This window comes from Peromyscus maniculatus, chromosome 12 (assembly GCF_049852395.1).
Source record: "Peromyscus maniculatus bairdii isolate BWxNUB_F1_BW_parent chromosome 12, HU_Pman_BW_mat_3.1, whole genome shotgun sequence".
Classification (NCBI taxonomy): domain Eukaryota; kingdom Metazoa; phylum Chordata; class Mammalia; order Rodentia; family Cricetidae; genus Peromyscus; species Peromyscus maniculatus.
The window spans coordinates 24,931,034-24,949,223 of record NC_134863.1 but is presented as its reverse complement, the minus strand read 5'-3'; the positions used below and the strand labels follow the sequence as shown (position 1 = coordinate 24,949,223).

The window sequence follows — 18,190 nt, the reverse complement described above, 5'->3', positions numbered from 1 at the left end:
CAGCCTCCAGGTCAGGGCCTACCCCCATCTCTTTGTAGACCGCACTTGGGGTAGGGGGAACTCACATTGGTATGTGGACTCTTCACCCTATGCCTTGGCTCTATCTAGATGGTGAGAAGCCTTTGCAGACTGAGGAGGTAGGCTGGAAGCCATCTGGGCAGGAAATTTTATAGGGCAGCTTCCTGGACACAGTGTAGAGGAAGGTACCTGGGATCTACACAGGATTGAGGTTCCTATGGCCTCAACAACCTTTTACATCCAGCAGCTGGAGCAGAACCCTATCTCAATGGGTAATGCTGATTGTCAGTTTGATTGGGTTGAGAGACACCAAATGAGCCAAGTATGCTTCTGAATGTCTGTGAGGGCATTTACAGAGACGATTTGATCATGCAGGCTCCGGTTGAATCACTAATATCCATGTGATAAGTTCCATTTTCTTTTTCTTTTTTTTTTTTGATTGTGTGTGTGTGTGTGTGTGTGTGTGTGTGTGTGTGTGTGTGATATGTGCACGTATCAGCCATAAGAGAAATGTAATTAATACTACCTTTGAGACTCTGTCTCAAGAAAACAAACAGTGAATGCTGGTGAGGATGTGGGAAGGGGAAATGCTTATTCACTGTTGCTAGAAATGCAAATTGGTGCAGCCACTATAGAAATCAGTGTAAAGGTTCCTCAAAACACTAAAAACAGAACCCCCATATGATGCCGTCACTACCTAAGCCCTGCTCGTATACCCAATGGACCCAGTCTCTTTTTCACAGGGGTACCGGCACAGCCATGTTCATTACTGCTCTATTTACAACAGCCAGGAAATGGAATCCGCCTAGATGTCCATCAGCTGATGAACAGATAATGAAAATGTGCTACGTCTACACAGTGGGATTTATTCAGATGTAAAGAGAAATGAAGTTACGAAATATGCAGGAAAATGGCTAGAACTGGAAAAGGTCACACCAAGGGAGGCCACTCAGGCCCAGAAAATGCCACACATTCTCTCTCATGAGAATCCTAGCTTCAAACTCTGAGATCTGTGTGTTTAATCTGGAGCCCCTGTATAAGCCAGGAATCTAGCAAGGCCCTATGGGAAGTGGAAGGGAAGGAGCTTTTAAGGCTAAGAGGACAGAGGAACATGTGATATGAAAGCAAAGGGTGGGAGCCAGGTGTGGTGGCTTAACCCCAGCACTCGGGAGGCAGAGGCAGGTGGATCTTTATGAGTGCAAGGCCAGCCTGGTCTACAGAGTAAATTCTAGGACAGCCAGAGCTATGTAGAGAGACCCTGTCCAAAAAAAAAAAAAAGGAAGAAAAGAAGGAAGTAAAGGGTGGGAACAAAGGAGGTCAAAGGACAGATGACAGGGGAGAGGAGGGGGAGGGGTTTGGCTAACACAAAGGATGTGTGAAAACCCGTTATGGAGACCCACTGCTTTGTAAGCTAATTCAAATATATACTTTTTTTTTTTTTTTTAAAGAAGGAGTTTGAACACAAGTAACCCATATCCATGCTGCACGGGTAGACAACAATTCCCCTGGAAGTCATGGGTTATTGAACAACAACAACAAAAAAAATGTAAGCAAAACTAAATTCCTTCTACCATAAGTTGCTTCCGGTCATGGTATTTCCTTATAGGAACAGAAAAGTAACTAATACAGTTGGTAAGGCCCCGTTGCCGGAGGCGCACCCCATTTGGGTTTCAGGACATAGAGAATGAAGTTGAAACTAATCTCAGGACTTCCTCCCTTTGCTCTCATAGTGCCAAAAGATGCTGTACAGGCTGCTGGGAGAGAAAACTTACCAATGGTATTGCCTCCCGGTGAACCTTAAGTGGGGCCATACAAAGATATGCCCGTTGGAAAACTAGTGGTGTGACAGATATGGAGGTAACCGACCACTTTCTGATTGAATTTGAGGACTGTTCCAGATGAAAGAATTCAAGTCTAGTATGTAAGCTGCTCCAAAGTGTAGTGGGTAGCCAGTCCAGCTTTGACCTGGAAGTTCCAACCCCTTTGAGGCTTTGATAACTGTCACGCCTACAAGGCAGGGCCGAGAGAGGACCCTGAAGACCCGAGATCCGGATGTGCTGGCTCTCTTGGTTCCTGGACCCTGGACGCTGGAGGTAGACTGAGCAGAGTTCTCCAGAGAACACTGCCAGATTGCGCTGTACCTTTCCCAGACCCTGTCAACTATTCCTTCACTTGTAAGTTACCCCACAAAATAAACCTCCCTTTTAACTACGTGGAGTGGCCTTAATAATTTAACCAATACCAAAGCCCATGGCTGGGGAGGATATCGGCCCTACAGGGGAGAACCTACTACTGTTATTTTGCTAAATGGACACATTGTCAAACTGCCTTCAAGATATTTATTATTAGGTGTTAGTGCTGTTCTTCATCTCAGAGAAGTTTCTTTCTGTAGTGGGCAGCAGTTGATGTGGGGACACACAAACATACGTGACTATTGAGTGCTCAGCCCTACATGGGACGTCTACACCAACCACCACAGAGCTGAGAGGACATCATGGGAGAAGGGGTGGAAGGAACGTAAGAGCCAGAGGATGCAGAGCAGGGCTGTGACATGCTGTCCTCGGGACATGGCATGGCCGTTGTCCTCACGAACTGCAACTATGGTGACCCGCACAAAATGAAGTCAACAGGACCAGTCAACATTCCAGCAGCCAGTACTAACTGGATGGGGGGGGGGTACAAACAGGAGGGAAGGACATGAAAATGGAAGCCCTCTCGGGTGAGGGGAGGGAGAGGTGGAGATGGATAGGATCCAGACACATCGCACACAGGTATGAAACTGCCAGAGCATATAGAAATAAGAAAAACTATCACACGCAAAAAAGATGTATTCAAAGCGTTTGCCAGGACAGATGTAAATTACAGCATACGGTCGTAGTGGTAGAAAGGGAGAGCTATCCACTGCAACGCCGTTTAATGGAAGCCACTCATGTAAGTCAGTGGGGAACGGATTAAATAAACTATGCCACATCAACATAATGGAAAAAGAATGGGAAAATCCTCTTCACATTAATACAAAAGGTGGATTTCTAAACTATATGAAATTGTAAAAATGGAAGTTATAAACAATATACTGAGAGGACTGTCTGCAGTGTGGAAACAGAAGGATTCATCTGAAAAACAGATGGGAACCTGAGGACATAGCCAGTTGGTAAATGTCTGCCACATAATCCCGAGGACCTGAATTCAGACCCCCAGCACCCATCTAATCTGGGCATGGAGGCTTGCACCTGTAACCTAACATGGGCTGGTGGGGGCGCAGAAATAGGATCCCTGGAGTTCACTGGCCAGCTACCCTAGCTGTATCAGTGAGAGACTTTGCTTCAAAAAATAAGGTGGTGTGGCTAGAGAGATGGCTCAGTGGTTAGAAGCCCTTGATCCTCTTCCAGAGGACCTGGGTTCAGTTCCCAGCACCCATATGGCAGCTCACAATCATTTCTAACTCCAGTTTCTGGTGATCTGACGCCCTCTTGTGGCCTTCACAGACACTGCATGCAAGTGGCACAGACATACATGTAGACACAACACGCATATATATGTATTTTCATAATACAATATATATAACATAATATATGATATAAATACATATATGTGTTTTTTCGTAATAATTTTTAAAATAAAAATAGAGCCAGGCATGGTGACATACACCTTTAATCCCATCATTCGGGAGGCAGACACAGGTAGATCTCTGTAAGTTCGAGGGCAGCCTGGTCTACAAATCAAATTCCAGGACAGTCAGGGCTGTTACACAAAGAAACCCTGTCTCAATAACTAAATACATAAATAGAGTGATTAAGGAAATATTTTTTTAATTAGAAAAAAATAAAGAGGCTGGGCAGCCTTTAATCCCAGCACTTGGGAGGCAGAGAAACCCTGTCTCAAAAACAACAAACAGAAAGCATAGCCTATAAACCCTATTCCCGAGAAGCGGCTTTTAGGAAAGTCTTGTTTGGCCATCCCAGCCATCTCCCAACCGTGGTATTCACATCAGTGACAGTTTGGTTCATGGCAGCTCATAGAGTCCAGGGTCCACAGTGTGAGCCTCATGGAACAGCCACTGCTGCCACCACCACTGTCATCACCACCACCACTAACACCACCACCACCACCACCACCACCATCACCACCACCACCACCACCACCACCACCATCATTATCACCATCACCACCACCCATTATCATCACCACCATCATCACCACCACTACCACCATCACCACCATCACCATCATCACCACCGCCGCCATTATCATCACCACTGTCTGTCATCATCACCATCATCACCACCACCACCACAACCACCACCACCACCACCACCACCCAGGACACAGAGAGCCTGTGGGAAAGGCACAGTTGCAGGGCCTGCTCTTCTCCTAAACAAGAGATTCTTTCATGCTAAACTTGGAGGGTCCCGGATGTGTTTCTATTGAAGGAAAGGGCTCTGTTCACCGCTGCTGAGCGCCAGGAAGCCGGGCGGCTATGATATGTGAGATATTTATCTAAGCAGCTAGCCAGCCCACCCAGGTACAGGGCTGAAAGATACAACCTCTGCACTCCACTCTGTCCCCCACAGAGACCAGAGGCACTGACCAGAAAACTGTAGTAAGATAAGCTCATGGTGGGGGGCTGGGGGAGGGGGGGAGACACAGACACAGACACACACATACACACACACACACACACACACACACACACACACACAGAACAAAACGGGCCACTCACCCCTTGCCCCAGAAAGGCCAGCACAGGAATCACTTTCTCCTGGGCGATGCACTGCAGGATCCGGGGGGCTCCGTAGAGTCCCCCCATACAGGAGGCCAGGGATGAGATGTACAAGCCCAACAGGAAGAGGAAGCCGACCAGAGACACCTACATGAGCAGATGGTCCACCATTACCACAGGCTGATCCTGAATGTACCCACCCCAGGGCAGCACCGATGAACAGTAATGAGGCTGAAAAGGCTGGGCCTGTGGGAGCTCTTCAGGCGATGGGGTGTGCCCTTGAAGGGGATGGTGGGGTCTCAGGCCCTTCTCTTCTGCTTTGGAGAAGACAGTTTTGCGGTGCTACACACACATAGTCACTGGCATCCCCGCAAGAGGCTCAAAACAATGGGTCATGGAATGAAACCCCAGAACCGAAGCAAAATAAGACTTTTATACATTTTACCGGTTTAGTGTAGAGGTGTGGGGATGCATCCCATGATGGGCATGTGGAGAACGGAGAACAACTTGTGAAAATTGGTTCGCTCCTTCTACCATGTGGGTCCCGGGGAGCAAACGGAAACCACTGGGCTTGACTGCATGCGTCTCTTTACCTGCTGAGCCATCTCACCGACCCAAACTTTTCTCTTCATAAATTTATTATCTCAGGCCTTGTACGATAGTGACTGGAATTTAATATAATTATTCAATGACTAACACTGCTTTTTAAAAAAAATAACAAACACTGCATTTTTTCATCTGTAGAGTCTAAATTAAATTTACATGGGTGCACATGTACTCCCCACCATATATGATATGGAAGGAGAAAGAACATTGTAAGAGCAGAGGAAAGACCTCTTCTAAACTGGAAGAGGTCAGTAAAGGGCAAATAACTAAGTCTAAGAGTGTGTGAGTGTGTGTGAAAATGTCACTGTGAAATCTATCATGCTGTACACTATTAAGAATAAAATAATACAGCCGGGAAAAAAAAATATTTTACAAATATTTACTCTTTCTCTGGGGGGTGGTGCTCTGTACCCCTGTACCCCTTGCAGGTTGGAAGATGACCTGGAACATCACTTCTCACCGTACGCTTTGAGGCAGGGTCTCTCTTGCTTGCCTCTGCACTGAACATTCTAGGTTAGATGACCTGCAAGCTTCTGGAGGGTTCTCTTTCCTCCACCTCCCATCTTGCTGTAGAAATCCTGGGATTGCAGACATATGACAATCCATCTGGCTTTTCACGTGGGTCCCAGGGATTCCCAATCAAGTCATCAGGACGGCACAGCCAGAGCCGAGCCTCTGAATGTTTCCAGGGCCTAACCCTGGTGTTGGCTGACTTTGTGGGTTTGTTTTGTCCACTGAGACAGAGTCTTTCTATAAATCCTGGTTGTCCTTAATTCACAATACTCCTTCCTCCACCTCCTCGGTTCTGGGATTACAGGCATGCTAGGCCAGTCAGACCAAGCCTCGACCTTTCTACCCCGGGTGCACCTTCCCACTCACCGCCTATTTATACACCGCTTCCCCCAGCTCAGCCTCAGGGCTAGAGTCCCCACTCCCCAGCCCACTCTACTGTGGGAGGGTCTGTATGTTAAATTGCTCTGATTGGTCAATAAATAAAACACTGATTGGCCAGTGGCCAGGCAGGAAGTATAGGCGGGAGTAACAGGAGAATTGGAACAGGAAGGCAGGAAGAGACACTGCCAGCTGCCGCCATGACCAGCAGCATGTGAAGACGCCGGTAAGCCACGAGCCACATGGCAAGGTATAGATTTATGGAAATGGATTAATTTAAGCTATAAGAACAGTTAGCAAGAAGCCTGACACGGCCATACAGTTTGTAAGCAATATAAGTCTCTGTGTTTACTTGGTTGGGTCTGAGCGGCTGGGGGACTGGCGGGTGACAGAGATTTGTCCTGACTGTGGGCAAGTCAGGAAAACTCTAGCTACACCACTCCGCTCAGCCCACAAGTTCAGGTTAGTTCATGTCTTATACAAACTATATACTAGTTCTCAAATTGGGTAGGCGCTGGATTCATCTCAGTGCCTCTTGAACCATGGGTTTCTGGGCCCTATTCTTAGTATTTCAGATTCAGGAGATGTGTAGGGGTTGCCTAAGAATATGGATTTCCTGAAGGCTCCAAGGTAATGGTGATGCCATGGCTAGAAACCACACTTGGAGAACTAACTTGTGGCTGGCTATGGTTCCGGTCAGGCTCGAGAATTTTCTACCAGAGTGACAAACTGAACCCCAATCCTAAAGCCCCAGCTACAACTCCTATTGGTTGATAAGTGAACCCTGAACAGTCCATGACTCCCCCAGCCCCACACCCTGCACCACACTCACTGTTGGGACCCTCATCCACCCCTCATCTGCTCATTGTTCAACACTGAGCATCAAGAATCGCCACAAGGGGCCTGGAGAGATGGCTCAGTGATTAAGAGTGCTTACTGTTCTTGCAGAGGACCCGAGTTCAAACCCCAGCACCCCACATCAGGCAGTTTATAACAGTCTGTAACTCCAGTCCCAGGGGATCTGATGCCCCCTGGCCTCCAGAGGCATCTGAACGCACATAAACTCATTTGGGTACATACATATACACATATAGTTTTAAAATTTAAAAAAAAAGGCTCAGGACAAACCCCATCTCCTTTTGAGACATCTCACTTCTCATAGCAGAGGTTACCCCACACTCTTAGGAGGCATGAGGGTAGGATAGACCTCTCACAGTCTCCTCTACACCCTGTTGTCTTCAACTAGGCAGGCCTCATGATCTTTCACACCAGCATTCTCAGTGCCTGACAGAGGAATATACATGGTGAATTAATTAATTAATTGATGTAATCCACAACCCACACATCGCACAGGTATCAGGAGACAGGACAAGAAAGAACAAAGCTGTTCCCCTTAGTACCAACTGGCCAGGGACCAGAGCTGCTGACCATGCAGGAGTGCCCTGGGTGAGCCATGAACCCACCTCACGAATCCTCATTTGGACTTTGGGAAGCCTCTCTTTTCTGATAACTGGCAGCACCCCCCTCCTTACTTCAGACCTAGTGGCCAGAACCGTGCACTTCAAGTGCTCACTTGCATGACAAGGACAGATGGGTTAGATGTAACTTTCAGCTTGGCCTCTTACAGCCTTCTTGATGAAGATTCTCCGTCTCCCATTATCCTAGCTAGCTTCAGGTGTCAACTGGATGCAATCCAGGGTTATCCGAGGGAGTCTCAAGTGAGGGACCACCTCGATCAGTTTGGCCTGGGGTCATGTCTGAGACATTTTCTTAATTGTTCATCGATGTAGGAGGACCAAGTCCACTGTGGGCAGCGCCATCCCCAGGCGGCTAAGTCTGAGCAGCATAAGAGAGCGACCTGAGCAAGCTGGGAGCAGCAAGCCAGCAACCAGTTCCTCCACTGGTTTCTGTTTCAAGCTTTTGCCTTGGCTTTCCTTGATAAACGGACTGAAACCTGTAGGCAAATCAACTCTTCCCTCCCCAAGCTGCTTGTGGTCAGTGTTTTATCATAGCAATAGAGATGCAAATAGGACAACTAGGTTTTATTTCCTTGCTTCAGCAATGGGCCAAGTCCACGTGGTCAAGTCATACTGAACCCAAAAGCCCTGGTTAACCTACTTCCTGTTTCACAAGTTATCACTAAAATCATCTGATTAACAAATCCTGCATTAATCAGGCTTCTTGACTTGAGGGCACTTACAAACAACAAGGCTGGTGAGATCCCTCAGCAGGTCAAGGCACTGGCTACAAGCCCAGCAACCAGTTTGATCTCACAGCCCACAGGTTGTCCTCTTGAGCTCTGTGCATGTGACCCTCCCAGCTAGAAGTAAACTTAAAATACATGAGGCTATTTGCAGGACACTGGACGTTCACACTCCTCACCAACACAGTTCAGCCAGGGCACTGTCAGTACCCAGAACCCTACAGATGACCCTCCCCATCTCATTATCAATGTTTCTTCATTCAGCACACTTGAAGTGGTCATCCACCCAACCTCAGTCATGTGACCTATTGGGGCTGCAGAAAGGCATTAAGAAAGAGTCTGGTTCTTTGAGCTTTTGAATATTAAATGGGGGTCTCATAATCTGCAAAACGGGAGGTCAGGTGGTCAGAGCCTGGGCAGACTCAATGTGGTCCCCTACAGAGCCATCCTGTCCTTAATTCCACGTGGACAGCTTTTCCCACGGACATCATATCATCCCAGGTGGAGCTCATCGGACTCTTGCTTCAATGCCATGGGTTTCTCGGGCTTGTCCCTGCTTCTCTCACGGCCTTGTTATTGGAAATCACTGTTATCAATGTTTCCCATCACTTTGTGATCTCTGCTGGCATTTTTTTTATTCTCTCCCCTGTGGGAGAGTCAATCAGGCTTGTGGTTTATCTCACCAGTGTGTCCTGCACTCCTCAGAAGGACACTGGAATTGTGTCTCAGTCTCCACCCACAGCAGAGGCTGGCATTAGCGAAGCCTGGGCACTTGGCAGGGTCTGAGCCCTGGATATTTTACACAACTGTTTGGGAAACTGCCTCTGTGGTTATTTCTCCATGAGAGGACCCAGCTGTAATCTTTTTTGTGTCTTCTCTACCAAATGCATCCAACACTGACAACTTAAAAATAAATAAAAAAAGACATGCAATTTTATCAAAAAGCATTTTGAAAGTTTAACGCAGTGTCTCTCTTCTCAGCCTTTACCTAAGAAATCACTGCAGAGAGTCTGACTCATTGAGTGCTCAGCGGGACACGGGCGCTGATTTGTAAAAAGTTTCCCAGGTAATTCTACTGTGTTGTCCACCTGAGGAGTGGCTGGGCACAGCATAGTGCAACCATTGCCTCCATGGAAGACATGTTTCAGAAAGGCAGGCATGGATCATTGTCGTCCTTCAGAAACCTGACTGCTTCTCACCCAAGAGGCTAGGAAATCACGCTTTAGTGTTGATGGAGGATGGCTTCCGGGACCCCAAGGGTATCTGAATCTGGATGCTCAGGTGCCCGATATAAAATGGCATAATATCTAGCTATAGTCCACCTACATCCTCCTATATACTCTCACTCATCTCTAGATTACATCATACCTAATGCAAATAGTTAAATTCGTTAGGCGCTAATGAAGAGAAAAGCTATCTGTAGAACAGATGCAATTGGGGTCAGGGTGTTGAGAACAGGCTCTTATTATGTAGCTCTGGCTATCCTGGAACTCACTATTGTAGACCAGGCTGGCCTCGAACTCACAGAGATCCGCCTGCCTCTGCATTCCTAGTGCTGGGATCAAAGGCGTGCGCCACCACGCCCAGCAGTCTTGCAATTTTTTTCTGAAAAGTTTTTAATCTAGAGGTTGAATGTGTAGATGTGGAATCTGTGAGAAAAATGTGTGCATGCAGGCATGTGCACGTGTGTGTGCATGCTTGTGTGTGTGTGTGTGTGTGTGTGTGTGTGTGTGTGTGTGTGTGTATGTGTAGCTTTTTCTTTTCATTAAAGCATGGCCGTCCACTGGAATGAGACTCCCCAGTCTGCACCCCTCCAGTGCTGGCTGGACCCCAGGCACTTGGTCTTGGTTGGCGTCTGGCTCCGTGATCTCCGTGACTGGTCATCACTGGTGACTTCATCTTGGGCTGCCTTCCACAGATACACCCTGGGATTCTTCCAGAGCATTTGGGCTGGGGTCAGAGCAGGGACCGCCCAAGCATGACTAGTTTATGTTCCGTTGATGAACTGTGTTTGGAATGGTCTGCTCAGTTACTACTTTTTATATAAAAGTATTATTCAGTCTATTTTTGTAAATTAGCTAAACTGTTGGCCCTTACAGCTAGATGAGTGACAGAATTCTTACAATCCACCTCTTTCTCCGCTGAATCCTAGCTCTTCTTCCTTTACCATCCACCCAGGCATGCAGGAAGCATTTACTAAGGCTACCGTCCTGGCTTGGTAAAGGCTCGGCAGGCAGTGCAGACAGATGAGGAATAAAGCCCACGGCTTGTTCCCGGTTCCCGCAGAACCTAGTCATTTTCTTTTTTTTTTTTTTTTTTTTTTTTTTTTTGTGATATATATTTTTTATTTTACAATACCATTCAGTTCTACATATCAGCCATGGGTTCCCCTATTCTCCCCCCTCCCACGCCCTCCCCTTACCCCCAGCCCACCCTCCATTCCCATCTCCTCCAGGACAAGTCCTCCCCCGAGGACTGTGATCGACTTGGTAGACTCAGTCCAGGGAGGTCCAGTCCCTTCCTCCCAGACTGAGCCAAGTGTCCCTGCATAAGTTCCTGGTTTCAAACAGCCAACTCATGGAATGAGCACAGGACTTGGTCCCACTGTCTAAATGCCTCCCAAACTGATCAAGCCAATCAACTGTCTCACCTATTCAGAGGGCCTGATCCAGCTGGGAGCCCCTCAGTCTTTGGTTCATAGTTCATGTGTTTCCATTCATTTGGCTATTTTTTTTTCAATAATTGAGTAAAATAGTCATTTTCATATTGATGCCGTGTTGAAAACTTGATAAGCATATTGGTAGACATGGAAATGAGAATTTATTTTGAGCACATGTGCGTTAATAATTCTATTTTTTTAAAAAAGACAACATCCATGCCATCACATAAAACTATCTTTCTAAAAGACTATATGGGTGCAAACAACCCTAAATTCCTTTTTTTGGTATCTACTGATGGAAGTAATTAATTACATATGTTACACCTGGCTCTCTGCTCCTGATAGCCACTTGGTTCAGCCACAGAAGGGCTCCCCGACCTCAGTGGCCGCTCCCTTCAGGGACTCATTTTGCCTCATCTAATTCCTGTGGCCTCTGAATGCTACTGTGGGGGTACCCCCATGCCCCCACAAGAAGAGGGAAACTACTTCCACACCCCGAAATCCTGCCTTTGTTTGACAACCAGTTCCCACAAAGAGGCCTCTGAGAGGCGGCGCTGGCTTTGATGTGAGCAAAAGACAGCTCAGCTGGGAGCAGGCACTCTGGTGGGTGGTGGGCACTGAGCAGATGCCCCCAACCACTCACCAGCCATGGGCTCTGCCCATCCCAGCCACAGCACGCAGTAGTGAAACTCATGGGCTTTCACAGTCCCTCCTGGATACATGAAGCCACCACCAGCCTGAAGGATTGGGGTTGACTCTGGGGGATTTCCATCTGGAACAAAGACTCTTCGGCTTCTTCTTCTACTTCACTTGCTCCTATCCTGTGAACTGGCATGTCTTAGGATTCTTGGTCCTCTTGACCTGTTATAAATACCCACTTCCTGGAGTGTGTTTACTTTGGAACATAATCTATTCCCACTAACACTGTTCTTTAGACAGGTCCTCTAGTACAGAGAATAGTGGGATTGACCACTTTATTACTGAATTAAACATGGAGGATGCAAGGTGGGGGCAAAGTGTCCCTAAAATAAATGTCTCCACCTATAAGGATGTCCCCATGAGGAATGTGAAGGGGTTAAAGTTTAATAACCACCTGCCATGCGTGCTGCGCTTGGAGTTTTCCCTGCTGGTCCATCCCTGTCCACGCGTGCACTACATCTACCGAGAACCAAGAACACCCACTTGCTTTTCTTCGTGGGCCTTACAGTGGCCTATCCCAGGAGATGGTCTCTTGGGTTCCCTCCAAAGCCCATGCTCCACTTTTTACCCTAGCACGTGCACGTATGGACATCCCCACACACCACAGCCAAGCCTGCTGAGAGGGTGCTACCAACTGGCCGTGCCTATTTGTCTCAGCGTCCAAGACAGGCGGCATTCCCAAGAGAGTTCCCTCTGTTGGCAAGTTCATTACTGACTGAGGACCTTCCACCCACCGGCTCTGGAGGCTGTAGCCCGCAACTCTGCAGATGTTTTTGACCTACGCTGTGATGGTCTTCCTTGGTTACAAAGCCTCTCCCATGTCTGTGGAGGCCCAAATTACTCAGAGTCCGAGACTCTGACCTTGCTTTACCCAGCAGGGCTGCATAAGGGGATGATTGGACGACCACGGGCATGGTTACCAGGTGTTTGGAAGGGTCTACACTTGACTGTATCTAGCAAGCAGGAGGTCTTTTGCCGCACCCCTTGGCATTGTTATAAAAAGCCCTTTGGAATAAAGTTCTGGGCCGTTGAGGACTGACCCAGATCCTCCCGAAGCTGTCCTGTGTTTCTGTCTGTCTCCTCTCCGCTATCTTTCTGTCTACAAGGTTATCATTCCTCTCTCCTCCTCATAGGAACCTTTTAAAAGTAGGAGCTGGCCTGCCACACATGTCCATGCTGAGCTTTGCCTCCAAAGCAGAGGAAAGTGAGCCACACCCCAGCAGGAAATCTGCCTGCCTCTCTCCAGACCAGAGCCTCTAATGTGTGGAGGGAGCATCATGGAGGGAGCTGCTAGAGAGGAAGCTGCTTCAGAGGCAGGCAGAGCTAGCCAGCCCCACCACCACCACCACCCTCCACCCCACAGCCTGCAGACAAGCAGCAAGCAGGTGTCTCTGGTGAAGTCTCCTTCTTGGCTTCAGCGGCTTCCTGTTTCTCAGGTACAGCCACACCAGTCACTCTGAGAAGGGGCCGTGAAGGTCAAACTGCTGATGAAACCATGTGTGTGAGAGTGTGTGAGTGTGAGTGTGAGTGTGTGTGTGTGTGTGTGTGTGTGTGTGTGTGTGTGTGTGTGTGAGTGTGAGTGTACATAAATGGAGACAAACATTTCTTCCCGTCAGCTTCCTGCCATCCCTGGCCCTGTATGCAGATCGGCTCCACACAAGAGAACAGAGCGGGTGTTCTCAGGAGACCCCCTCCCTAACTGGCCGTCATCCTCGGGAAACGATGGGAATTTCAGAGTCTGCTTTTCCTCCGCCAACTTAAGGCACAAGAGGAGTTTTAGGGAATTTTTCAGAAAATCTTATTCTTGTGACTTTAGCAATGCCAAATAAGTGTCCACGGTGTCACATGACCTCATCAGTAAACGAAGCTACAGAACTCAAGGAATTCACTAATCTGACCCATTGTGTACCCCAGAAACAAAGATGTTGCAGCCAGGCCAACCCAGAGTTGCTGAGATTCTTAGGGGAACCGGCCTGCCTCCACGCCATGCCTGCCCTTCCCTGCACCCTCCCCTCCCCCACCTCCCTGCCCACTGCACCCTCCTCCCCTCCCCCACCTCCCTGCCCACTGCACCCTCCCCTCTCCCTGCCCACTGCACCCTCCCCTCCCCCACCTCCCTGCCCACTGCACCCTCCTCCCCTCCTCTCCTCCCCTCCCCCACCTCCCTGCCCACTGCACCCTCCTCCCCTCCCCCACCTCCCTGCCCATTGCACCCCTCCCCTCCTCTCCTCCCGTCCTCCACCTCCCTGTCCACTGCACCCTCCTCTCCTCCCCTCCCTGTCCATTGCACCCCTCCCCTCCTCTCCTCCTCTCCTCCCCCTCTCCCTGGCCACTACACCCTCCTCTCCTTCCCTCTCCCTGTCCACTGTACCCCTCTTCTCCTCTCCTCCCCCACCTCTTTTGAGCAGGACTTCCACGTGGCAGCGGAAGCTACAGGCAAAAATGTAAAGACTGAGGAGACAAGAACTCAAAGTTCTGGACTCTTCTGTCAGCGCTGATCACCACCACTCCCACTGTGTGTGTCTGTCTCCCTCCCTCTCTGTTGCCCCCAACCCTACCCCCATCTCTCTGCATGTTTGACATGAACAGGTGCATGTGAGTACGTGGAGGGCAGAGGTCAACTTTGGGTGTTGACCTCAGAAGCTCTCCATTTGTTTATGTTTTTTTTTACTTACTTACTTACTTACGTGTGTGTGTGTGTGTGTGTGTGTGTGTGTGTGTGTGTGTGTACACTTATGCACGTTCATGCCATGGAGCATGTGTGGTAAGAGAACAAATTTCCATTTTCCTCCTTCCATCATGGGAGTTGGGAGCTGTAACTCAGGTCCTCAAGCTTGGCAGAAAGAACCCTAGCCTGCTGAGCCACCTTGCTGCACCTCCTCCTTGTTTTCTGAGACGGGTTCTTTCTCCCTGAGACCCGCACTCACTACACAGGCTAGGCTGGTTGGCCAGAAAGCCCCAGATCCTCCTGTGTCCACTGCCCGGTGCTAGATCTGCAAGTGGGTGCCACCACTCCGAGCATTTTACAGGGTCCCGGGGACCAGCGAGGGGCCTCAGGCTTGCACTCAAACATTTTACCGACAGAGCTGCCTACCCACCCTCTGTCTTGATGTCTTTGACCCTATTATCCGGTCTTCTGCATCGTGTCCCTCTCTGGATGCTGGGATCTGCGATCGGAGGACATCCTAAGGATCCATGGACAGATGCTGAACATTTCCCACATGCCTGTCCCGAAGCCTGATTTGGTCCTGGGCTGAAGACAGATTCCCAGGCAGAACTACAAGGGAGGCAGCTGTGTATTCGTGGGACAAGTAAGTCCTGCAGATTGAGCCCTTTGGGGAGCAGGGATGCACCCACCTTTTCAGCTATCAGGAAGTCAGAGCGGAGCGCCTCTCGGGTGCAGATGGCACCAAGCAGGAAGGTGAAGATGATGTACAGGAACCACCTGCAAAACCCAAGAGAGAGAGAGAGAGAGAGAGCTGCCGCCCAGCCCAGCCCACCCCGCCAAGCCTCAGTTTTCTGTGGAGCCTGTGTCATGAAAGAAGATCAGCCGTGAAACCCCAGAGCTCGCCTGGGAAGCTGCACTTTGTACTCCTTCTCCTCTGGAACCAGGGTAGCCGTGTTTTCATTCTTACATTAAAAAAAGGATGTTGAGGTGGGGAAACGGGAAGCCCAGCTGCCATGATTTGGCCGGGGTCGACCTGCTGTCCCCCAGCCCATCCATCTCCCTCCATCAGAAGAACTACCCTGCCATCTCTCGGGCCTCTGGTCTCTAGTCCACAGATAACAAGTACTTAGTATTTTGTCAACTGGGCACAAGCTAGTGTCATCTGGGAAGACGGAACCTCAACTGAGAAAATGTCTCTGTAAGGTTGGCCTGTGACCTGTAGGTGGGTGTGGAGCATTTTCTTGATTAATGATGGGTGGTGGAGGGTCCAGCCCACTGAAGGCGCTGCCATCCCCGGGTGGGTTGGGGAGCAAGCCAGTAAGCATCACTCCTCCATCCATCCTCTGCTTTAGTTCCTGCCCCCAGCCTGACTTCCCTCTGGAGTGGACCATAAACTGGAAGCTTGAAGTAAACCCTTTCCTCCCCAAGGTCACAGGGTTTTATCACAGCAACAGAATTCAAACTCATACACAAGGGGAAAATTAAAAGGCAGAGCCATAGCCTGGCTCAGCCACCAAGCCGCTCTGTGTGGGAGAGTAAGTCACGTGACCCGGAGGTCCGCCCATTCCCATCTGGGCAATGATGGGCTACACCAAGACTCCTCTGACTTCCGACTCCCTCTGAGGCAGGGCAGGCTGCTCATGTGGAACCTTCCTTCTCTTCCTCCCCCCACTCCGTTCTTCCGTCCTCTTCCTTTTCTTCCCAATGTTGTTGCCTCATTTTACACACATGGCCGGGAGCCCCGTGCCTGGCTGGTAGCAATGGAGTCACCGTGGTAAGCGTTTGCAGGTGGATATTTTAATGTTTGAAAGTACTGTGGTGTGCAGGCCCCGTGAGCTGCTCACATCAGGGTTCGGCCCGCGACCTGACTGTCTTCCACCTATCCAGTGAAGGCAGAGATGCACCCTTCTGCCCCTACACGGGAAATAGCGGGACACTCTCGGGGATCAAAATCAGACCCAAGGCCATGTCCCAGTCTGCGGCGCAGTGGGAACTAAAACTCCAGAAACTAACAACCCTGGAGGACCAGGAGGGGAAGAAAGACACCCATCTCTGGGCTTCCCCTCCTCACCCTAGCACGCAGCCTCTCCCTCCATCCGTAAGGTGCACACATATAGAACACACACACATACTCAAACACCGACCTACATACACTCACACAGTCACACAGTCACACAGTCACACACACACACACACACACACACACACACACACACACACACACACACTCACACTCACACTCTCATACTCTCATAGAAATTCAGAAAGCTGATGAATGGGATGCAGACGTTAGTCTGTGTCTGCAACATGCTTCATCTCCATGTGCCCACCACGACCCTGGGAACTCAGTGGTTTAAAAAAAACAAAAACCCTCAAATTCAAAATGAGGGTTGAGGAGAGGGCAGGGTGGTTGAGGGGGCGGGGGAAGGGAAGGATCTGCTTTGCATTCATGACCTTCCTCCTCCCAAAGCATTCTGAGGCAGGAGGTGTGAAGGGGCCGTGTCTGAACCCACCAGACGTGAATTTTCCAGCCCACCGAGTGTAAAAAGGAGGATTGGAATACGAAATAGGTTGGTCCCGGCCAGGGCACTCTCCGAACAAAAGGGGCAGTCCCCGCTTCTGCCTGGGGTTTTCTCTCCCATTCTCCAGCTCCGACTGCTAGCAAAGAGGGGAACTTACGAGATGCCAACCGCTGCCAGGGAGCCTAGAGGTATGCTGGCAGCGGGCTCCCTCAGGTCTCCTCCCATGTTGAAGCCAGCCATGACTCCTGAAAGACACCCAGACAAGGGATGGATGGAGCGAGGCAGGGTACCCGTGAATCAAACAGCTCTCCCCGGGGTGGTCCCTTCCTCTCTTCTGGGCCCTTAACTGGAAGCTGCCATCTGCAGGAGGTGCAAGCAGGCCGCTTCCCCGTCTCCCCTGGCAACTGGGGAGGCATCTGCAGGGCGGTGAAAGGGACTTTTGTGGATGGTGTTATGCTCAGGAGGAAATCCCTCCTAGCTATGAAAGCACCTTATCACTCCGGGGAAAGTACCAAGGGCGAGGGAGGTGTGCTCAAAGCCACACAACAGTCCTGATGCCCCATGCTGAGCTCCGCCTGCTGAGCTCAGACAATGCCCAAAGTGGCTCAGTAGGAGCAAAAGGACCTGTAGATTGCCTCTGCTGCCAACTATGTCGCTGCGGGTTCAAGTACCCCCAGGGTTAGGTATCATCCAGCAACCAGGACCAAGTGCCACATTCAGAGCTCCTGACCTACCAAAGGGCTCCAAATGACAAAATCTGAGGGATCGCTGTGTCTCTCTCCTTTATCTTATTACCTCCAGTCCCCAAGAACACCAGTGAAGCACTTGATAGGCAGGGACAGGCGGATCTCTGTGAGTTCGAGGCCAGCCTAGTCTATATGGCAGGCTCCAGGACAGCCAGAGCTACATAGTGAAAACCTGTCTCAAAAAACTAATCCCCTCCCCGGACACAAAAAAACAATGAAAATCAACGCATCCATCGTGGTGAGGGACCAATAGCACAGCAGCTGGGGAGAGGCTATTTCCTCTCCCTAGACCCACTCAACAGAACAAAGTCTTCTGGAGTGGAATGAGGGTCCAGCCCGTGAGTGCTCGCTCTGTCAACTCAATGAGAAGGGAAATGTGGCCGTGAAACTCTGACACACAGCAGGTGGAGATGGCAGCATGTGGGGCGTGGCCCTGAAGGAGGCTTCCGTGGACTCGG

The 18,190-nt window shown here is 49.6% G+C and overlaps 1 protein-coding gene across 2 annotated transcripts in view; it reads right to left on the bottom strand.

Annotated features, from left to right (window-relative positions):
* The window catches only part of Slc12a8 (solute carrier family 12 member 8), a 157,082-nt gene that overhangs the window by 52,222 nt on the left and 86,670 nt on the right, over positions 1-18,190 (bottom strand). For both annotated transcript variants that reach the window (XM_015993289.3, XM_076548798.1), the window contains exons 7-9: positions 17,144-17,231; positions 15,154-15,241; positions 4,739-4,885 (exon numbers count right to left, since the gene is read on the bottom strand). In XM_015993289.3, coding sequence (XP_015848775.3) covers positions 4,739-4,885; positions 15,154-15,241; positions 17,144-17,231 — 323 coding nt within the window. The remainder of the gene's footprint in view (positions 1-4,738; positions 4,886-15,153; positions 15,242-17,143; positions 17,232-18,190) is intronic.